Source organism: Equus asinus, chromosome 20, assembly GCF_041296235.1.
Source record: "Equus asinus isolate D_3611 breed Donkey chromosome 20, EquAss-T2T_v2, whole genome shotgun sequence".
NCBI classification, from domain to species: Eukaryota; Metazoa; Chordata; class Mammalia; order Perissodactyla; family Equidae; genus Equus; species Equus asinus.
In genome coordinates, this window is record NC_091809.1 from 103866678 (window position 1) to 103887240 (window position 20563).

Consider the following 20563-nt stretch of genomic DNA (forward strand, 5'->3'; position numbering starts at 1 on the left):
CTATTTAGAATTTTTCAAGTCCCCAAAGTGTTCCTGAAAAGCCTCCATGTATTTTCTGTATTGGGTTTGTGGTGGTTACTTGTAATATGACTGTAACTACGCAGAAGAAACAACCCATTTTATGAACATGATGGAAATGTGAGCACCTCTCAGGTGCAGTCTGGTTGGACATAAAATGAAGTTTTTGACTTCAGTTATAAGCTTGCATGCGGAACAGAAATGTGCAACCGTGTGACCAGGTGCCAGTGTGTGATGAGCCATGGTCCTTCCTAGCAAGTCCCCAGAATCTGCCAAGGGCAGTGAAGCTTCCTGACAAGGGGCATCACTACTTCACCCACTTTCAGTGCAAGCCAGTGCATTCACTGCAAGTGTCTCTGGGGAGGTAGTGGATGTATAACTGTCTGGTTGTCTGCACTCCCTGAGTCTCCCGTATGACACAAAGAGCTTCTGTCCCCTTGGATCACGGAAGCTCTTACTGAGCGCTCCCATCATTTCATTCTGAAAATGGAAATATCTGTGAGTTGGAAAAATATTTGCACATCATTCACCATGCCTGCTCCTCCTAGAAATTTCCTGTTGAATCGACGGCTGGAGGAGTTAGTTGGAAGGTGTTCAGATAATTTATCCTCCAACCTGGGATGGTTGTGAGAGTGAAAGGGGGAGCAGGTGTAAACCAGGCCTGCCCCAGGCCAACCAGGACACAGGGTTGCTTTGGTTTCTTGAGAATCTTTTGCTTTTGTATTTCCTGGTTTTCTGAATCACTAACTGTGGCTAAATGGTCGTGACCTAAATATTGGCAATAGTCTAGAAGTGACAGCGTCTGTGGGGATCATAACCACCTTTCTGGGAGCTTGGGAATAAGCATCTGAGGTAGAATTTGTTGCTGCTTCATCACAGCGAGTGATCTTTCAGCCTCACATGGAGAAGCTACCTCTGAAAGTCAGTCCTCTAGTTACGTTTGTGTCTCTTGGTGACCTGTATTCAAAAATACTGAACTGAGCCCATGACCGAGGGCCAGACCTTCCTCTCTCTGAGACTTAGCCCCCAGTCACTTTTCTGTTTCAATTTTTGAAATTTTTAGTGATCCAAGGTGCATCCCACAAAACCACACAGCTGTAAAATTTCAGAAATGACAATCTAGGTAGTTGTTGAAAATGCATTTTCTGGGGATTTATAATAAATGTACACACAACCTGATCGCAGGAGCTGAAGGTGCCGAAGAAGCGCTGGGTCCTGAGGCCTAATTGCATTTGGAAGCCCAAGGGTCACCACATGTCATAGGACCATACAGACTGAAAGATCCCAGCCATAAACTAGGCGGAAGACGGCAGTGGGCAGTCGAAGGCAAAGCTGGAGTTGCCCCGTGTAAAGAGTTTCACATTCTCTCTCTACTCGGTAGCTTGAATGCCATGAGGTGAGAGTGACAGGTTTCAAACTACAGTCCCAGCCCTGTGCACAACTTAGGACTTGTCAAGGAAATTAATCAGCAAGGAGCTGACGGCCCCTGAGCTGATGCCTGCAGCAGGGCAGTGCTGAAAAAGACTCCAAAGTGCGTTTTATTCATTATGTGTTATATCCCAATCTTAATTAGATTTCTATTCCTATAAGACTTCCGTAGTTCAGATATTTCCAGGAGAACTAGAGGAAGGTTCCCAGCCAACAATGGCTAGATTCCAAGACATAATTACATGGAGAGATTCTGTAAGAGTGAGCCGACCCTGGCATAACAATTGACAGCTCGTCTTTCTGCAATGGTGTCAGCTCCTTCAGCTCAGAGGCAGGCCTTTGGACCAGAGAATCTATGCATGATGCGGGCATTTGCTGATTCTGAAAGGCCAGGTCCTGGAGCCAACAAACCCGGAAGACTTCCTTTTACCAGGAATCACTGAGGAATGAGGAGCTGCGATTGACTCCCAGAAATCAAGTCCTCAAGGGAATCAACAGTTTTAAAGGAATTAGAACAGTAGTCCCCGGACTGTGCTCCCGAGAACATTAGTTTCACAAGATATTAAAGGTATCGTGAAAAAAGGTGTGCCTCAGCCTAATAAATTGGGGGAAAGAGTGCCTGTTATTCTCCTCTCTAAGCTTTGCAGGTCATATAAAGATTTAAGTCTCCGAGACCGCAACATAAAAAACATCAATTTAACACTATTTAACCCAGGGTGTCCTGAACTTCCTTGTTCATAGATATTTTCAAAGAACACCAAATAATATCCAGGATTACACTCAATACCAAAACTGTGCCAAACATCCTCAACTGAGTTTTTGGTGATTGAGAAGCTAACACAAAATTTGTGTTTAGAAATGCCTTCATGACCGGCAGCTCTCATTTATTGTCCAATATGTGAGAAAGCATTAAAAAATGAAGCTTCCAATTTGTTTGGGTTCTGGAAAAGATGGGATTTGGTTCTTCCTGTGGCTTTCACTTTAGGTGACTAACGAGTTTTAATTGATATGTTGACATGAGCATGTTTTAGGTGTTTACTGAGAGGTTAGTGTCAAAAGAAATTAATGTCCTGGTGGGCTTGTGTTTTTCTCCGAGGCAGATATTGATGAATGTACAGAGGGAATCATTGAGTGCCACAACCATTCCCGCTGCGTTAACCTGCCAGGGTGGTACCACTGTGAGTGCAGAAGCGGTTTCCATGACGATGGGACCTATTCACTGTCCGGGGAGTCCTGTATTGGTAAGCAGCTTTCAGCGGTGCCCTCATCCGTGTGGACCTTGCAGGAGGGGCAGCCTGCTTTGGTTACTCTGCTCAGGTCCCGGTGTTAAAATATGACCACTCACTTGTTAAACTCATCAGCTTTCAAATTCCTTCCCTCTGAAATTCAGGGATAACACAGTGTGGGATTTTAGGGTTTTTATACAGAAACTGGGGCAGTCAGAAGAACAAAGCCTAGGTCTGTATGCTATAGCATTTTGTTTTTTCTAGAGGAAACCATCATGGCTTGCTGGAGTTTTTAACAGTTTGAGAGGCAGCTGTGGGAGGGGAGGAAATGTGACGGGACCCGGTTTCATTGAAATCCCAGCTCTTGTGTTGCAAAAGTCACCACACCTCTCTGTGCCTTCATCTGTGAATATGTAAAAATGGGCATAATAATTCACATATATGGTTAGGATTAAATGCGATAGCATCTATTTAAAGACTGGAAGCTCTGAATTGCACACATCTGATATGGTTGCATTAACCTTATTATCGTTGCTATTACTACCGCCTTTAGTAAGGTGTGTTCTGCTTGTGGTTCTGTTAACTGCTGAGGAAAGGAAGTTAACAGATGGAGTTCTTCACCTTCAAGACCTTAAAACGTTCATGAAATCCAAACAACAGATAAAAATGTAATTGTTTCCATGAGAACCTTGGCCAATCCAGTTATTTCATGTCATGTGGACTCAGCTGAATTCTTAACACTGATTTAGACAGACCCAGAGGGCAAGCCTTCTGACCACCGGTTCCCAAAGTTCAGACTGCTGAATTAGAAAATGGGAATTTGATTTTGAAAATGTGTTGTCTCTGCTCACTGCATATCTTTTTTCCTAAGGGTACTGAGATTCACTTTGTGTTTTTCCAGCCTCTCCCCTGGGGTTGCCCTGGAGCAAAAATGGATCAGGGAACAGTGGGCACGCAGCATGAACTGCCCATTACAGTCTTGACATGACTTGAGAGGCCCACAGTGTAGTTGGTAAAAGCATGGACCCTTGAGCGAAACTTCCTGCCATCAGATTCCAGCTCTGCCACTTCTAAGTGGGTTACCTCGGGCAAGGCCTTGTCCAGTCGCTACCTCAGCTTTCTCATCTGTGAAATGGAAATGTGCATGTCTAGTTCTTATGAGTGTTGTGAGAATTGATTGAATTAATATCTGTCGAATGTTGAATAAATGTTAGTTACTATTATCTTAAATGCTCCTGCGTATTCAGCACTCTGCCCCATACTCCGTCCATGTTTCTATTACTGTTAAAATAATGATTGGTGACCTTAGGGAGAGGTGTGCACTCATCCCGGTTCTGCACGTCCTTCCTGTACATTTGGCCTTCCGTAAGGAAGGAACTTCTGTACGTGTGCAACTCCGTGTCAGCCAATGTCATGTGAACAGGAATAGATCAGATGGCTATTGCTGTTGAGGAATGGAGATAGAAAGATAGAATATTGACATATGTGATTTTAAATTTGGGGGCTAAAAATAAAAATTTCATTTGAAAAAAACTGTATGTGACATCATTAAAGGGGAGACTCTGAGCTTTTTAGCACATCAAGGACCTTAGGGATTACCTTGTTGATTCAATTTTATAACCGCCTAGACCTGCCGTGGTGTCACACACCTCTGTGCCTTTGCACATGCTGTGCCCTCTGGCTGGAATGGAACAGAACTCAGAATCAGAGATGACCCTTTCTGTACCTTCATCACGTTGATTCACACATGAATTTCTGTTCTTTTTCCTACCTTCAGCTCCTGTTCCACCAGCCCCCAGGAAGCTCTTTCTGATGACTTCATGGGAGTCATCGCTCCTCTCCTCTGCTAACCCTGGACCTTTTACCCTGCTCTGTGTTTCTGTAGCTTCTCCTGCTATCCCACTGTACAATCCGTTTGCTCTCTGACTAGATGGGGAGTGGGAAATGGGCTTTATTCTTCTGTCTCTCCAGTGAGGCCCTTTGGTAACTGGTGTTCGATAAAGGAGAAAAATGCAAGCTCATCGTATGCCCAACAGAGAAACAGAGTCTCTGGAAGGGTGGCACCTTGCTCCAGCCACATAGCTGGTTTGATGTAAATTGAGACCCAAGCCTAGGTCAAGGGTGGCTCTACATCCCAGATGCCAGGGATAGCCCCAGTTTATGCCTGTTGTTCTGATGTAATTATCAGTAGGGCCCTGTCACTCCCATAAATGTCCCCCTTAGAATGACAAATGTTCCAGCCACCTCACCTGCTGATTTCTCTCTACCATGCTGAGCGGCATTCCCTGGGGGAACAGAAGTGCCTGCACTCTCTGAGGGAGTGCTTTCTCCATCCACAGGCCGCTCCCTGGTCTGTACAGCAAGCTCCAGCAAGCTGCGCTCCTTGGCGTCTAGAGTCGTTTTTATTAGTGACATTTTTAATTTGGGTAATTGTTCATCTGAATTCCCTTCCATTTCCACACTTGGGGAATGTCTTTGTAAATGGGTCTTGATAAGGACAGAAACATAGCCATCATTTCACTTTCTTTGGTAGTTGAGGACATTCTCTTGGTTCAGAATATTTCTTGGTGAATCAGATGGATAAATCAGATCATGTCTCTTTCTTGTCGTGACCTTCTAATGCCTTCCTGTCGAATGTAAAATAACTTTTTAACCTCTTGCCTGGTCTTCAAGACTTGAGGCGATATTGTCCCTGCCTGCTTCTTGGGCTCATGTCCTGTATGTGGTAGCCTTTTGATCTTTTCATGCCTTGGACATGACCACGAGCTCACCTAGTTTCAGAGCCTTTGGCCTTTGCTGTTTGCTCTGTCTGGAACACTTAACACCTGCCTTGTTGCCTGGCTGTCGTCTTTTTTCATTGAATTCTAAGCTCAAATGCCACTTTTTCAAGGAGACCCTCCCTGACCATCTTATCTGAAGTGGTCTTTCCCTGGTCACTGCATTATGTCACTCTTTCTATCCTTTATAGCATCTTTTATTCCCAGGTTTACATGTGTGCATACATGTGTGTACTTGTCTCCTGGCACAAGTGTACAAACTCTTCGAGGCCAGAGACCTTGTCTGTGTCCCCGCACTGTACTTCCAGCCCTGAGAACGATGTCGGCAAAGGTGGGCATTCCGTGCATCTGTGTCAAACGATTGAAGGCATAGACAGTTAAACCGTATCAGGTCAGATTTATTTTCTGTTTGGTTTGACATAACTGGTTGTATAGAGCACAACTACTGTGGTGCATAATATGTTAAATATCACGAAATCATGTGAGTCTTTTATTTAAGAAAAAAAAAGAATCTATTGAGCACAAACATCCCAGCAGCACAATGCTAAGCCTTCTGGGGATATGGGTGTGACCAGCTAAGATCCCTGTTCTTCAGGGAAGCTATGACCTGAAATGTTCCGAATCACAATAACATATCTGAACGGCACTGAAAACTAGCACATCAGAATAAGCCCTAGATAACATCAGCTGCTAATGCTTACCTTCAAAAGAAACAACAGCATCTAAAACAATTTTTAACATTTTTTTAAAAAAGCAGTTTTGCACCATGTGCTCAGCTCTGCTTTTCTCCCAGACAATAGCAGGGATGGCACAGGTTAGATTCTAAAGTCTGGCAGTAGCAGGCTTCCAGCAGAACAGTCTTCCGTAAGTCCCTGCCATGTTTTGTCGGATGAGGATAAGAACACCGGCTCTGTTGACTTCCTCAGTTACTGTAAGCATCAGGTGTCACTGACGTCATAAAGAACAGCGCACAATTTACTATTTCATGAGCAAAAATGTTTAAGATCTGCCTCTTTCTTCTAAGGTAGATCATATGCTTGAAGAAATGACTAGTCCTGGGTATTATCAAGGCAGACAGACTCATCCTACTTAAGGAGTTTATCAGAGCCCCTCTCTCTCTCACTCGCTTGTGTATCTTTATAGTGCCAGGAGAGAGGGATGCACAAAAATGAGCCAAGTGGTATTTGGAGAAGACGAAGGTAGTGATCCCTTGTGGCTGTAGGTGCACCGCACTCTGGGTTCAGACGCGGTGGTGGGAGTCAGCGATTCTCAGTTTTAACACAGAAGTTGTGAGCAATTGCTTTTTTATCTAGGCATGGTTATCTGGGTCATTTGGAAATGAGAACGAATATATAATTAGCAATGAGATGCAGAAAGAGCATGATTTTACATATTTTGATAAGATTCAAACTCCCTCGGATGTCAGTCTGTCTCCGTGGTCTTGGTCCTGCGTATGAGACCTCCTTTTCCTCTGCTCCCTTTCACACTCTGTGGGGACCCTGAAGCCCACTCAAATCCTTCTGTTCTGCCCACACCCTGCACTCTCCTTCCCTACTCCTTTCCTTGCGTGCTTTTCCCTGACCATCCCTATATGCCCATTTCCACTTCTCAAAATCCTGATGAGCTCCTCCTCCCAAAACCAGTGATTCTCAAACTTGTTTCACAGTAGAGTCACTTGAGTAGCTTTTTAAAAAAATACCTGGGGTGCGACATCGCAGCCTGAAGATTCTGAGTCAGTTGATCTGTTGCGGGACTTAGATGAGGTCATTTTTTTTTTTCTTTGAGTGTCTCCAAGTGATGAGAAAGAACATCCAGCTAAGGTGGAGAAGCACTACAGATTTTCTCTAATAAAAAAACAAAGCCTCCCTCCAAGGGGTCCCCACAGCCGTTTATTTGCACCTGTTTTAGGGAATGTCTTTTATTTACCAGATCAGGTGTGTCTTCTTCATCCATTCTTCACAGCCTACCGTACAGTTGAGGTCTTTTATAGATTTGTGTTGAACTAAATTGTATCAATCATGCATTTTTCTTTTGTTATCAAACAAAATGTTGAAATCCCAGTAAAACCCATTTTGTTGATCAAGGCGCATTTGAAGATGGCGGACGGCTGTTCTTATGGGACGTGGCACCTGAGCTCGGCCCCCATTAGTGTCCGCTCCCGGGGCTTGGTCGGCTGGAGCATGTTCCCAGACTCTGAAGCCTGCTGTCTGGTCACCATAAATGGCCCAGTGAGGATTTTCCTGTCGGAGCAGCTGCTGCAACTGTCGTCAACATGCAGAGCAACATGAAACAACCAGGAAAGGCTCCGCTGCAATCTCTGGGGAAGGAGATGGCAATTTTAACTGGTTGATGTGTCGGGGCTGATTGAAATGGCCTCAGAATGATTTGGGTTCTGCTGTCACCCCCAGGGCCTCGGGCCTGCCCAGCTCTCACAGGAGTGGAGAGAGATAGAAGGGCTGGAGCCTGGAGATGCTCCCTAAGACAAACCTCACTGCGGGGGTGGGGAGTTAGCAGGTCTCAGCGGGGACAGCGTGATAGAGGGAAAGGCAGGTGTTAAGTACATAGAGGCCTGGATACAGGTCCCAATCCGGCCTCTTTCTAGCTGAGCGGCATTTGGCAAGATATTTAACCTCTCTAAGCCTTAGTTTCCTTAGCATACAATGATTAAAATAATACTTGCTGGTGGATTTTTTGGTAATATAAGTGTTCTTATATGCAAATCTCCTGGCAAGTGATAGATCATAAGAGTCAACATTGAACCTCCCTTCCCCTCCTATCCCTCCTGTCCAGTGCAGACAGCAGCAGCAGTACCAATGAGAGCTGGCACCCCTGAGAGCTTCCTCTGTGCCAGGCACGGCTCAGAGCAGCTTACACAAGTGCCAGCCTCCTAAGATGCTGTGGAGTAATTGCGAGGATTACACGACAGAGGAAAGAGCATTCTGCACTTAGGTTTTCAGTGCTCAGTAAGTGTTAGCCAGCATCGTGAAGTGAACACCTCACCATGGGGCCAGTCTCTGGGCCACAGAGTTTCAGGCAGTATCTAGTTTAGTCTCTCAACTACCATTGGGGGAAGCCCTCTCACTATCACCATTTTAAAGATGAGGGAAATAAGGTCTCGAGGATTAAGATAACTTGTCCCAATTTATTCCACAGCTGATAAATTCCACACAGAGGCCATAACCCAGGTGTGTTTGGTCGCACAGCTTCTGCGTTTAGTATGTTAACAGTGTGGTGCTTTCTGGAAGGGAAGGGACGAGTGATGAGGCCACAGGTAGAAGAGATGCTTAGTAGAGCAGCTGGAGGTCAGTGAACCAAAGCAAAGAGACAAGGAGAGAAAATGAGCGAGACTCATGTGGAAAGTGCACTATTGCGTCTGAACCAAAAGCCTTGGGAATTATTTTACCCACTGGATTCAAGGGCTGTGTTTGAGGCTGTCCTGCTGGAGCAGGGCAGGGTGTCAAGGTGGCAGGTTCTTGGCAGTCAATGTGATAGTACCTTAACACTGCCAGTGACATCACCTGGCTGGCCACTGAGGTCACTACCTCTCTGCACTGTTGATGTGAATCCAATGTAGAAAAAGGAAGTGCCAGGGCATAAAGAGTACGATAAATGGTGGTAGGTAGATTTTTGACTAATTATATTATATTTTCATCCATTTATTTGTCCCCTGCCTATTGAAAACAATTAGTTTAGTATATACAAAGAACACATGTTCAATAGAGTTATCAAAATAAAAATATTTGAAAGATAAGGAAAATATCTTAACCAAGAGAGTGAACAAAGGTGCTTATGAATAGCCTAGTAGCCAGAGCAAAAAGGGAAACAGGAGTTATACAAATTGTTCTAATCTGAAAAGAGGTTGCATGAAAAATCCTTAAAAAGAGAAAGGCTCAAATGTGCTTTTCCTCTATTCCAGAGAAGAGATCTGCTGGGGGGGTGAAGGCATCTTTGTGGATGTTCAAACGAAGATAGTTTAGGAGACAGGGGCATGCACATCAATCTCGGGACACTCAGATCTTCTCTGTTTGCCAAGAAATAAGACCCATGCATGCATAAAGTATTTTCACTTAAGCAGCCCTCCCCTAAACCTTCCTTGATAATATTTAGTGAGGTCTCATCAACTTCAAAATTGATGTTTTGCCAAAGAACTTTAGATTTGGTTTTCAGCAAAGCAATAAATTCTATTATTGAAGAACTTTCCCAAAGGCAGATGCCACCTGGTCATGGAGCTCTTTAAACAGCTTTATGCATCTAACTAGAATCCGTGTGAAGTATATGGGAGTGCGGTTTGGGGACTCAGAGACGTCAGTTGCATAGCACAAAATTGCCACATGTCATTAATACATTCAAATGTACAGACCAGGGACAGACGCCACCTGAGTATGGAATGGATATGGAAAACTATCTGTCCTAGAGTCAGGACACAGGTAAGAACATTTTCCCACATCTAATAGAGGTGATATTCTGGGTCCCCAGAAGGAAATTACAGTGGACATTAACACACAGTTGCAGGAGTTAAATTAGGTGAAAATGGGTCCCCTCAGACCCTCTGGAAGCTTCCTGCTCCCCTTTAAGTCCAGCCATTCATGCGTAAGCCTGGAGATGGTCAGCATGTAGGGTAAATTGGGTATATTTGGGGACTTCTCAGGAAAGGCAAGTGTAACTTCTCAATTTTGGTGATTAACACTTCACAACACAACGTCAGATTAGAGTTCTCCACACTGAACTCAGGCAGGACCCCAGGTGCCCTGGTCACCCTCAGCTGATCTGGGCTGACACGACAGGCCTGTGTGCTGTTCTCCACCTGAACTTTGGAACTCAAACCAGACCTTCTGGGGAAGTATTCTAACGAGACCTCAAACTAACTTTAAGATCTATTCTGTAAGACACCTCTGCTCCTGGTTAGTATCTTTTAAGGGGCAATTTTACTATTGTTTAAATGCCTTCCTCTTGGCAGCTGTGATCAGCCATGGAGCAGGACTCAGGCTTTGAAGCAGGGAGCCAGGGGACCTCAGTTCCAGCCAGGTGAAACTCATGTGGGCACAAATGAAGATGAGGAAAATTAGAAAGCTATTAAAAAAAAAAAAAACCTTCATAAGCTTGGCAATGTTGTGATATGTACTATGTCAATAAAAATAAGGCTGCTATGCTCTTTTTTTTAATCATTTTCTCTCCCTTCCTTCCTTCCTTCCTTCCTTCCTTCCTTCCTTTCTTTCTTTCTTCCTTCCTTCCTTCCGTCCGTCCGTCCTTCGGAAGATTGGCCCTGAGCTTATATCTGTTGCCAATCTTCCTCTTTTTTCTCCTCTCCAAAGCCCCAGTACATAGTTGCAAATCATAGTTGTAAGTCATTCTAGTTCCTCTATGTGAATGCCCGCACAGCATGGCTTGATCAGTGGTGTGTAGATCCACGCCCAGGATCTGAACCTGTGAACCCCAGGCCGCTGAAGTGGAACACACAAACTTAACCACTCTGCCCCTGCTATGCTCTTAACACTAAGCTAGGTGGTATGGAGGATGCAGACAATTCATCCTTTAGGGAGTTTAAAACACCAAGTTAAGGAAGAAAAATCAACATGCACAAAACAACCAATAGTATCTGATACAGGTTATAATTAACCACAAAATTGTGTGGTCAACACTATAAAACAGGTGTAATTAGGGAAGAGAGAATCAAAGAACAGTCATAGCCAACTGCAAGGGGACGATTAGACTTGAAGGATGGTAGGGTTTAGGTGTAGGATGGAGAAACACAAAAATAAATATTAATGATGGCTAATATTAGTTGATTACTTCAGGTTCTAGGGACTTTTCTAAGAGCTTTGGGTTTCCTAACTCGTATTATGCTCAAAACAACTCCATCAGGTAGGAATTGTTATAATCTATGCTTAACAGACAAAGAAACTGAGGCACAAAGATATTTAATGTATTGTTCATGGTTGTACAGAGATTAACTAGATTTCTTCCTTCAGAAAGTGTTAATCGACATCCTTTCTAAGAACTGTGTACATGTTTCATATTTTTGAAATAGTAAGCAACAACAATATTGCTTTCTTTATTGCAGACTGCAGGTTTGCTGTACAAATGATATATAGCCACAAAATTTTTTGGGGGGAGGGGGCAGATGAGCTAACACCTGTTGCCCATCTTCCTCCCTCTTTGCTTGAGGGAGATTCACCCTGAGCTAACACCTGTGCCAATCTTCCTCCATTTTTTGTATGTGGGATGCTGCCACAGCATGGGTTGATGAGCAGTATGTAGGTCTGCGCCCAGGATCTGAACCTGCAAACCCTGTGCTGCTGAAGCAGAGCACACGAACCCAGCCACTACAACACTGGGCCAGGCCCTATAATAGCCAAATTTTTATTTATTAAATATCAACTGTGTGCCATTTAACCTTCAAAAACCCCTTGGAGCCACCCTGCTGGCATAGTGATTAAGTTTGCATGCTCTGCTTCAGTGGCCCGGGTTCGTGGATTTGGATCCCCAGTGCAGACCTACCCATTGCTCATCAAGCCATGCTGTGGTGGCATCTCACATACAAAATAGAGGAAGACTGGCACAGGTGTTAGCTCAGCAGCAATCTTCCTCAAGCCAAAAGAGGAAGATTGGCAACAGATGTTAGCTCAGGGCCAATCTTCTTCACCAAGAAAAAAAAATCCCTTGGGAGATAGGGAGCAAATGAGGGGAAATAAACCAAGTTGCATGGCATGCGTGAAGAACCCATTTTCTTTCTATCCCCCAGTTCCTCCAGTCAATTGTTTATTAATTGGAGATAACAATGACAGGATTAATTAGGGCATGAATAGTGATGATGATTCTAATAATTGCCTCATTTTTTACTTCATTCTATGCTTATAGATAAGCCCATGGTATAAAGTCCATGATTTCTTAGTTTGGTTTATTTTAAAGGTGCATACAGAGGGAATAAAGGTTTTGCTTCATGCCAGTGTATTCTGGGGGTCATCGCATATCTGCACGAAAGAGAGAGATCTAGCACGGTGGCCATTGAAAAGGTCACCTGTGTATATCAGCGTGCTCCCCTGCTGAGAGGTGACCTCAAGGCTGTGGGGGCTTCTAACATGATGTCTAGTCGCAGACATGGAGATCGGAAGCTCATGAGTCAAAAAGACAGGCCTACCTGAGGAGCCAGAGCAGTGCAGGCGGCAGCTGAGGCCTGAGCGGTGTGCTATCTCCTTTCCCCAGCCTCTCTGAACTAGGAAGCACCGCTCTGCTTCATAGGCCCTATAGTTTTGACTGGAGTCTGGTGTTTGCCTGGTAGAAAGAGAGCAACAACAAAGTGATTTTGGCTGATTGAAGCTCTTTCTTTTCCCTACAGTTGGCATCAGTAGTTAAAACCCAGTTGGGGCAATGACTCCAACAGAGCATTTATCAAAGTCGGGATCTAGGACGTTAATGCTGGGGAATTTTTCAGCAAAGAGTCCTATTAGCACAATTATTTGGGAAATTATAAATTAATAGAATTTAACTGGCTTATTAACTGCAGGACTTTTCAGGGCCTTTACTATGCATTGTAAGTGTCCTGAATTTATTTGGCTTTAAAACCCTTTTTCCTCCCAGGCATCCTGTGGATCTGGCACTCTGCAGAATGTACTAACAGAAAACTCAAGAATGAATATAGCCTACTCTGGGGACTTCCAGGAAACCCTACTATCCAATCTCATTGAATAATGAGCTGCTCAAAAGTGGGTTTATTTCCAGTTCTGCAACAAAAATTTATTGAGTACACTACATATCCTTTAAGTACCAGCAATTTTTTATGCTATTATTTAATTTGGTTGTAAGGAGTATGACTTTTGTCTATTACATTTTTACTGTGATCATTAAAAATGTAAATCATCACTCAGTTCTACTGCCCCGTATTGAATGATCTTCTAAAGGCTTTATCGGGATATAGCTGGTTTGTCCCTAAGCTAAGTGGCCCCAGTCCGTGGGTTTTTGACAAATGGATTTCTCCTTTGAATAGACGTTTCGTCCCTTTTCATATTGCAGCCTAAGCTCTAATGTTTTGGTGGCATCTGGAAGGCTGCTCTCCTTCGCACTGTGGGAAATGAAGATTGGCAAGGTGATGTCTCACGTGAGGCGCCGCGGCAACTCAAAAGCAGGAACCAGAAGCCGGTTGCTTATCTAGGCTCTGGGATCTAGAAGAACGAGGCAGGTTTCCAGAAGCGCCCGATGACACTCTTGTGCTGTGTGAATAGGCCCTGGGGGAGTCCTGAGAGGGGGAGGCAAGTGGGGGCGGGGGTGTGAGGGGCTTGAGTGGAGGCAGGAACGGGTGCTGGCTGGCACGGGCGGAGCCACAGCTGGGTGATACACAAGGAAGAGACTGATATTCTCCCTAAAGGGTGCTTTGCAGTGCACTCATGTTTTCCTCTAAGTCCTCCTTTTCGCTGTGACCTTGGAGTTTTTGGAAAGATGGAGTAACAAGGGGGCACTTTGATTTTCTCCTGCACAGGATCTTGGAGCTCATGTCATGCAAAATCTTCTTTATGATGACGTCTTTTAGATGACTTTCTTTTTTTTTTTTTACTTTCTTTCTGAATAGTTGGCAGTCCCAACTGGGTGACAACACAACGTATGGGGTATTCCTCAAAACTCGTTTCCTAACGTTACTTCCTGGGAACTCAGTCCCGTGTAGCTTAGGGCAGCAGTTCTAGAGGTGTGATCCTCAAACCAGCAGCCTCAGCATCCCCTGGAAAGTTGTTAGAGATGGAAATTCTCTACCCTACCCCCGGACTTCCTGAGTCCGCAAATCTGGGATCAGTCGACCCAGTGGTTTGTTTCTTAACGAGCACTAATTTAGTTGATGCTCACTCACGTTTGGAAACCACTCCCTTGGGGGTTTCACTGAAAGCCTTCAGAGGGGTCCATGAATGCCCTGAAACTGTGCAAGTTTGTGTACATGTGTGTACAGCAGCTTTTGGAGGAAGTGGAACCGTCGTTTTCACTGGGAAGTCAGAATGATGCTCGCCCCACACTGTAAAAGCCACTGTGCAGATACCAGGATCCAGGCTCAGAGCGTTCAGTTGCCCTCTGATCCAACTTCTCAGTGTTGTCCACCTCGGGATCGACAGTTCAGACTCCAGGGGAGCTTCCTCACCTTCCTTTTCTCAGATCCGGAGCTCTCCATGGTATTGAATTCCTTGTAGTTGTCAGCTTCCTGCCTCTTGAAACACAATGCGAGCAATTGTTTCATTATGCAAACTTCTGGCTGGAAGGTCTTAGAACCGGAGATCATGTCTGTGCAGCAACTCAGAGATGGGCAGGTACAACTTCTCTGAAATGACTACTGAATTTTTTAGTCCGAGGTTACTCACGCTGCCGTGAAATATTTACCCCTGGGTTGATGAGCAGGGAATTTTGAACTGTCGTTCTCATATCAAGTAAGGCACTGTCAGCGGAAATCCCCATTCAGTTGTGCAGCGACTCTGATCTATGCTAGTCCAGGTGCTAGAAAGTCTTAGGCACACAGAGAGGAATGTCCTTCCAGTCTAGGATGGCGACAGAAGAGGACAGGGATTGGGGGAGGCTGAGTTGTGGAGCAGCTAGACGCATAAATAAAAATAAGCGACTCTAAGGAAAAAGTGACTAACTCCTCTTGGCATTGGGACATGTGGGGATGGTAATGTACATGGGAATCTTTCACAGAAAATATGGTATTTTCACTGGGTCTCTAGGATGAGAAGGAATTTTTCCAGGAAAAATAGATTTAAGGTAAGTATTCCAGGTGGGAATAGCAGTCTGATTGGTGGGAAAATCATGAAAGAGATCTAATTGTGTCCCAGAGACGGTGAGATTTCCCATGTGGATGAAGTCCCTGATATATATATATATGGGTGTGGTGTGGATGGGGAATGACAAGGAAGGAGCCCGCATTTAGAGGCGGAGACCAGAGTAAGAAAGGGGCTTGTGTTCTAAGCTAAGGAGTTGAAAGTTGTGAATCCTATTTCATAATATCAGTGTCTTCCAAGGTTGTTGAAATATTTATTTTGTTGTGGAAACACTTTGATACTTTTTAAGAAGCAGCCATTTTAATATAAAATATAGGTATACAAATATACTAGTATTTCTGACAAAATTTCAAACTCTCTATCAGACATGTGTCAATGTGATTTTCAGCACCTGTGCAATTTTGCTCCTTTTATTTCTTTTTCTTGGAAAGTGTTCCTTTTGAAAAGAATGAGGCCATTAGCTAGATATTCCTCATGATTTTCATCAAGCAACTATGTGCTAACATTTTGTCCTATAGTTCTTCCTACAACCCTTCAAGTTTGTTACAAGTCGCCATTTTATAGACGGATAAACCAAAGAACAGAGAGGTCTGAATTTTCCCTTGATGCAGAGCAAGTAACAATTTCTCATCTGAGAAGTTGTGAAATGGCTTACTAAAGCAGTTGGTTTGGGAATGCATAGAAGTAAAACATGGATTCAGATACAAGTTTCTGCCCATCCCTAGATATATGATCTTGTAGCAACTCAAACTGGGTCATCTTCCTGCTTAATGAGACAATGAGAGGGTGGTATGATCAGACTATTAGTCCAGCTTCTCTTTGAAGACATGTAGGCGGGAAAACAGGAAGATGCTGTAGCGATGGTCAGGTCAATAGAAGTGGAGAGCAGTGAATAAGCTGCGTTGCGGGGCAGCTGGCGAGGATTCTATCAGCTCCAATTAATTGTGATGTTTGTTAGGGGCCTTGCTTTCATTGTTTTATTGTTACCTTTTACATATAGTCAGCATCAGTTAACATTTGGAGAATCTGTGTATTCGTTGATGTGTTGGAGATTTGCCATTTGGTCTTTGCAGAATGTCACTATATTTCTTTTCTACAGAATTGAGAGCCTGCCGTTGTGTGATGTGGTGGAATAAGCCTGACCTGAAGTCAAGGTGCCTGTATTTGCATCCTAACTCTGAACCTTGCTGGCTATGGCCCTGGGCATGTTATAGGACCCTCTGTTGCCTGTTCCTGTACTTCTTATACTGGGGTGCAAGCATTGTTGAAAGCATGCGGCTTCACACAAGGGTATACAAAGCTGGAAGAGGGACCTTACTCTGCTCAATGGTTTGAGGGGAAAAATGATCTTTTTATCCAAACAATCCTGACTAAACTATAGACGGGCATGTAAAAGAGATTTTTAAAATAGAAAACATGAAACATCAAATAAATTTCAGACTCGTGGTTTCCCCTTTGCATATGTCCTGGATTCTGAGAAATGAGTGTTCATTCTTTTCTGCCATGGAGATGAACTTGGTAGAAAGGTTAGAGAAGCAATGATCATTTGTTCCTCAGTTTGGTTTTGTTTTAAGTGGAGGTGATGGTAATGTTAACATTCTAAGTTTTTTGGAAGGACAAATTAAACCATGAATTTTAATGGATTTTGAAAACTTTGCAGAGTACAGTAAATAAGAGTATTGTAAAGTTTTGCTATTCTGCAGAGTAAAAAGAAAAATCTCTATTTCACAAGGATCTGTTAATCATGACTCAATAAAAGTCTTGGGGATGGCCAGGGTACCAAAGCATCTGCAAGTTCCTGAGGAAGATACATGGAAGGAATTACAGTCATGCGCCACATAACGTTTCAGGCAACAACGGACTGCATATGAGACAGTGGTCCCACAGATTAGCAACATTTAGCCTAGGTGTGTAGTAGGCTGTACCACCTAGGTGTGTGTAAGTGCACTCTGTGATGTTCGCATGACAAAATTGCCTCGCAATGCATTTCTCAGAACACATCCCTGTCATTAAGTGATGCATGACTGTGTCTGATGTTTGCCTTTGGCTGTTAAAATTTAATCTTCCCAGGAGCAGAAATTTGGTCTGTTTTATTTGTATCATATTCCCAATGCCTAGAAGAGTGCCTGGCATATCATACATGCTCAGTAAATATTAAATGAATTAATGAAGGGACACAGAGCAATCACTTCTATCACTAATGAGGACATTGGCCCCTAATTGCTACTTACTCTGAGGAGTTGAGCTGGACTACAGATGAACTGCAAGAATTTCTTTTGTTACACTCTACCAGCCTGAGTGGTGTCAAATATAAACAAAGCCGGACACTAGTTCAAGTGATAAGGACAGATTTTAACCAGTAATAAACCATTGCAATAGGGAAGAGGGTCCAGCGTGAACTGAACTCAACTTTGATTTGTGCAGAGTGACAGACCTTCTAGATCTTTCCAGAGACTATCCCTTCAAAATAGGAGGCAGCCCCAAATCTATTTTTACCAAATCAGTTGACTAAGAGAAGAAATATGAAGAGAAGAAGAAGATATGGACAGATGAAATTCTCCAAGAAAAGACACCATGAGATCACATTAAGATTTATTTATAGCCTGTTTGTTCTTTCAGTAGACACTGCCTTTCTTGGTGTGATCATCCAAATTGCTGTCCTGGATCGATGTCCTAACGCTCTTTCCACTGGACAGGTTTTTGGAAGAGCTGTGACCACTTCCTGGAAGTTAGGGAGCACGATAAACAGAGTGGTGAGAGGAGACAACCAATGGCAGGCGGGGAATGGCTTTGAATTCGTGACTGCTGTAATCTCACCATCTTGTTATTTATCGAGACCTGGTTTTAGAATGTACAACTGACATGTTTCTTTGACCTCTGACTTCTATGTAAGCTGCTGGATGTTTCTGTAATAAGTGAAATCACTGGTAACCTCTCTGTGCCTAAGACCTTTCCTTGGCATAGAAGAGATGAGAAATTATTTCTGATCTGACAACTTGCTTGAGAGAATGATTTGACAAAATAGAGTTAGTTTTGGTTTTTACCCTGGCTGGAGTCCCCGTGCTTATTTGTCAGCAAGGATTACATTCCCAAGGCTTCAGTGCAGACAGGAAAACCATGCTTCTCCCTTCATTACTCTCCCTCTTTGACACCTACTTGAAAATACTCGTTAGGAGGGACTAGAGATATTTCAATAAATATCGAATGTCCAAGAACACTGTTTAATTCTAAGGAATCCTTGTTATTCTGAAGCTGGGTTTTTCCATTCACCTCAGTCCTAGTCTCTATCTGTCACCACTCATATTCTAACACTGGAGTTACCAGCTCAGTCCTCCAGTGGTGAAAAGTAATCACGTAAAGCTAGAAAGGGAGAAGATCTTAGAAAACACTTTATACACCTCCTGTATTTTACCTAAGTGAAAACTGAGGCCTCCAAAGAACGAGGCTTCTTTTTTCAATCACAGCTCAACCGGATTCACACTTGACATGTGTATGCATTTCTTAGTAGGTGAAAGACACTGTAAAAGGTGCTGGGGGAGACACAAAGATAAATAAGACCAAAATATTACTTCTGAATGAATAAGGAAGAGAGAAAAGTCTGTTCACAGCAAAGCATCCAAGGTAACGTAAGGAGATGTAGGTAACGTGAAATCAGATGGCAGGAGGGTAATGCTTTGCAGGTGAGGGTGAAGTCCTGCTGAAGAGAGTACATAGTACAATGGCTGTACAAGAGAATGTGTTGGCCTGGTAGTGGGCAGCCAGTGATTCATAAAAACATACCTGTTCTACTTCTCTGTGAAGCAGATGCAGCTGATTCCTGTAAGCACAGATATGAAAACATATAAATCTAGGGTCGTTGGCATCAATACTGTAGCTTCTCTGTGCAGCAGAATTCTCTTTGGACAGAAAATACTTATTGATTTTTTATTTACTCTCTCCACTGGTCAGAACTGTGTTGATTTTAAACAGATTTCATCACTAGTTAAAGAAGCATGATTTGTTATTGGCAGGAAGCAAACCAACGTGGCTAATTCAGAAGGCTGGTCTGCTTTTAGTCTACTCTTGTTTTCCTACCTAGAAGGAACTGTGTTCTCCATCAGCAGTAAAACACGTCAATTTGTACGGCCTATAAACAAACTGTCATCAGTGACCTAGGCTAGTTCATGGAGTGTCAGAAAACTATATTCTTTCAATGACAATCCCTTAAATATTAACACCAGATTTACTGATTAGGGCTCACAGAGAGCTTGGAGTGTTAGCATTTCTGGGGTTGACTGGCCAATGTACTGAGCAAATGCGTGAGAATTTGTTGTGAGAATTCAGAATTCAAGTGGAAATCCCCAGTAAAGAGATGAAGGGGTGAGCTGGCCACATAATAAGGTGGTGGCGCAGATTTGAATACATCCTGAAGAAGTCGGGGAGTGGAATTCATGAGACGAGATGAACTCTGTGAGAGAGAAATTATAGGGACAATATGAACAACAATGACAGCAGCTAATCGTTTTTGAGCAATTACTACATGATAAGCGTTGTGTTATGTGTTTACTCAAATTACCAGATGATCCCCATGGGTATTTTTCATCCACATTTCTCGAATGATGAGACTAAGGCTCAGACACGTCAGGTAAATTGTCCAGAGTCATACAAACAATAAGTTGCAGGGGTGGAACTGGGATGAAGTTGATTCATTTGTCCCTGTTTGCCTGGAACATTCCTGGTTTTAGCACTGAAAGTCACCTATCTCGGGGATCACCCCAGTCCCAGGAAAGCTGGGACTACAGGTCACATTAATGGGCACCACAGCTGCTGGGTTCCAGAGCTAGAGCTTTTTCTTGAGGAAGATTTGCTACCCATCCTCCTCTTCTTGCTGAGAAGACTGGCCCTGAGTTAACATCCATGCCCATCTTCCTCTGCTTTATATGTGGGACACCTGCCACAGCATGGCATGGCAAGGGGTGCCATGTCCGCACCCGGGATCCGAACTGGCCAACCCCAGGCCTTCAAAGTGGAATGTGCGACCTTAACCACTGCACCACTGGGCCAGCCCCAGAACTTAAGCTTTTAATTGGTGTGTTGTATTGCTTCCAGTGAGGAGAAAGAGAACCAAAGACCAGAGATGGAACCTTAGAAAATGTTACTAACTTAAAAAGTGGGAGGAGACTATAAGCTCCATACTTCTAGCACCATGTCTGCATTCTTCGCCCATTTTATTCCCAGTCCCTAACAGCAGGTCTAGGACAGAGTACGTGCTTAAGAAATATATGTGTAATTAGTTGATTGATGATTATTAGTAACTGGATGAATGAAAAGGTAAGAGGATGAACAAGGCAATATTATATCCCACAATATCAAGAAGAGAGTTCTT

The 20563-nt window shown here is 43.6% G+C and overlaps 1 protein-coding gene across 4 annotated transcripts in view; it reads left to right on the forward strand.

The window, feature by feature from the left end:
• NELL1 (neural EGFL like 1) overlaps window positions 1-20563 on the forward strand; it is a 779413-nt gene that overhangs the window by 728397 nt on the left and 30453 nt on the right. For 2 of the 4 annotated variants that reach the window (XM_070491350.1, XM_070491351.1), the window contains one exon: window positions 2547-2687. The exons of the other annotated variants lie outside the window; for them this stretch is intronic. In XM_070491350.1, the coding sequence (XP_070347451.1) occupies window positions 2547-2687 (141 nt within the window). The remainder of the gene's footprint in view (window positions 1-2546; window positions 2688-20563) is intronic. 4 annotated transcript variants of the gene reach the window in all.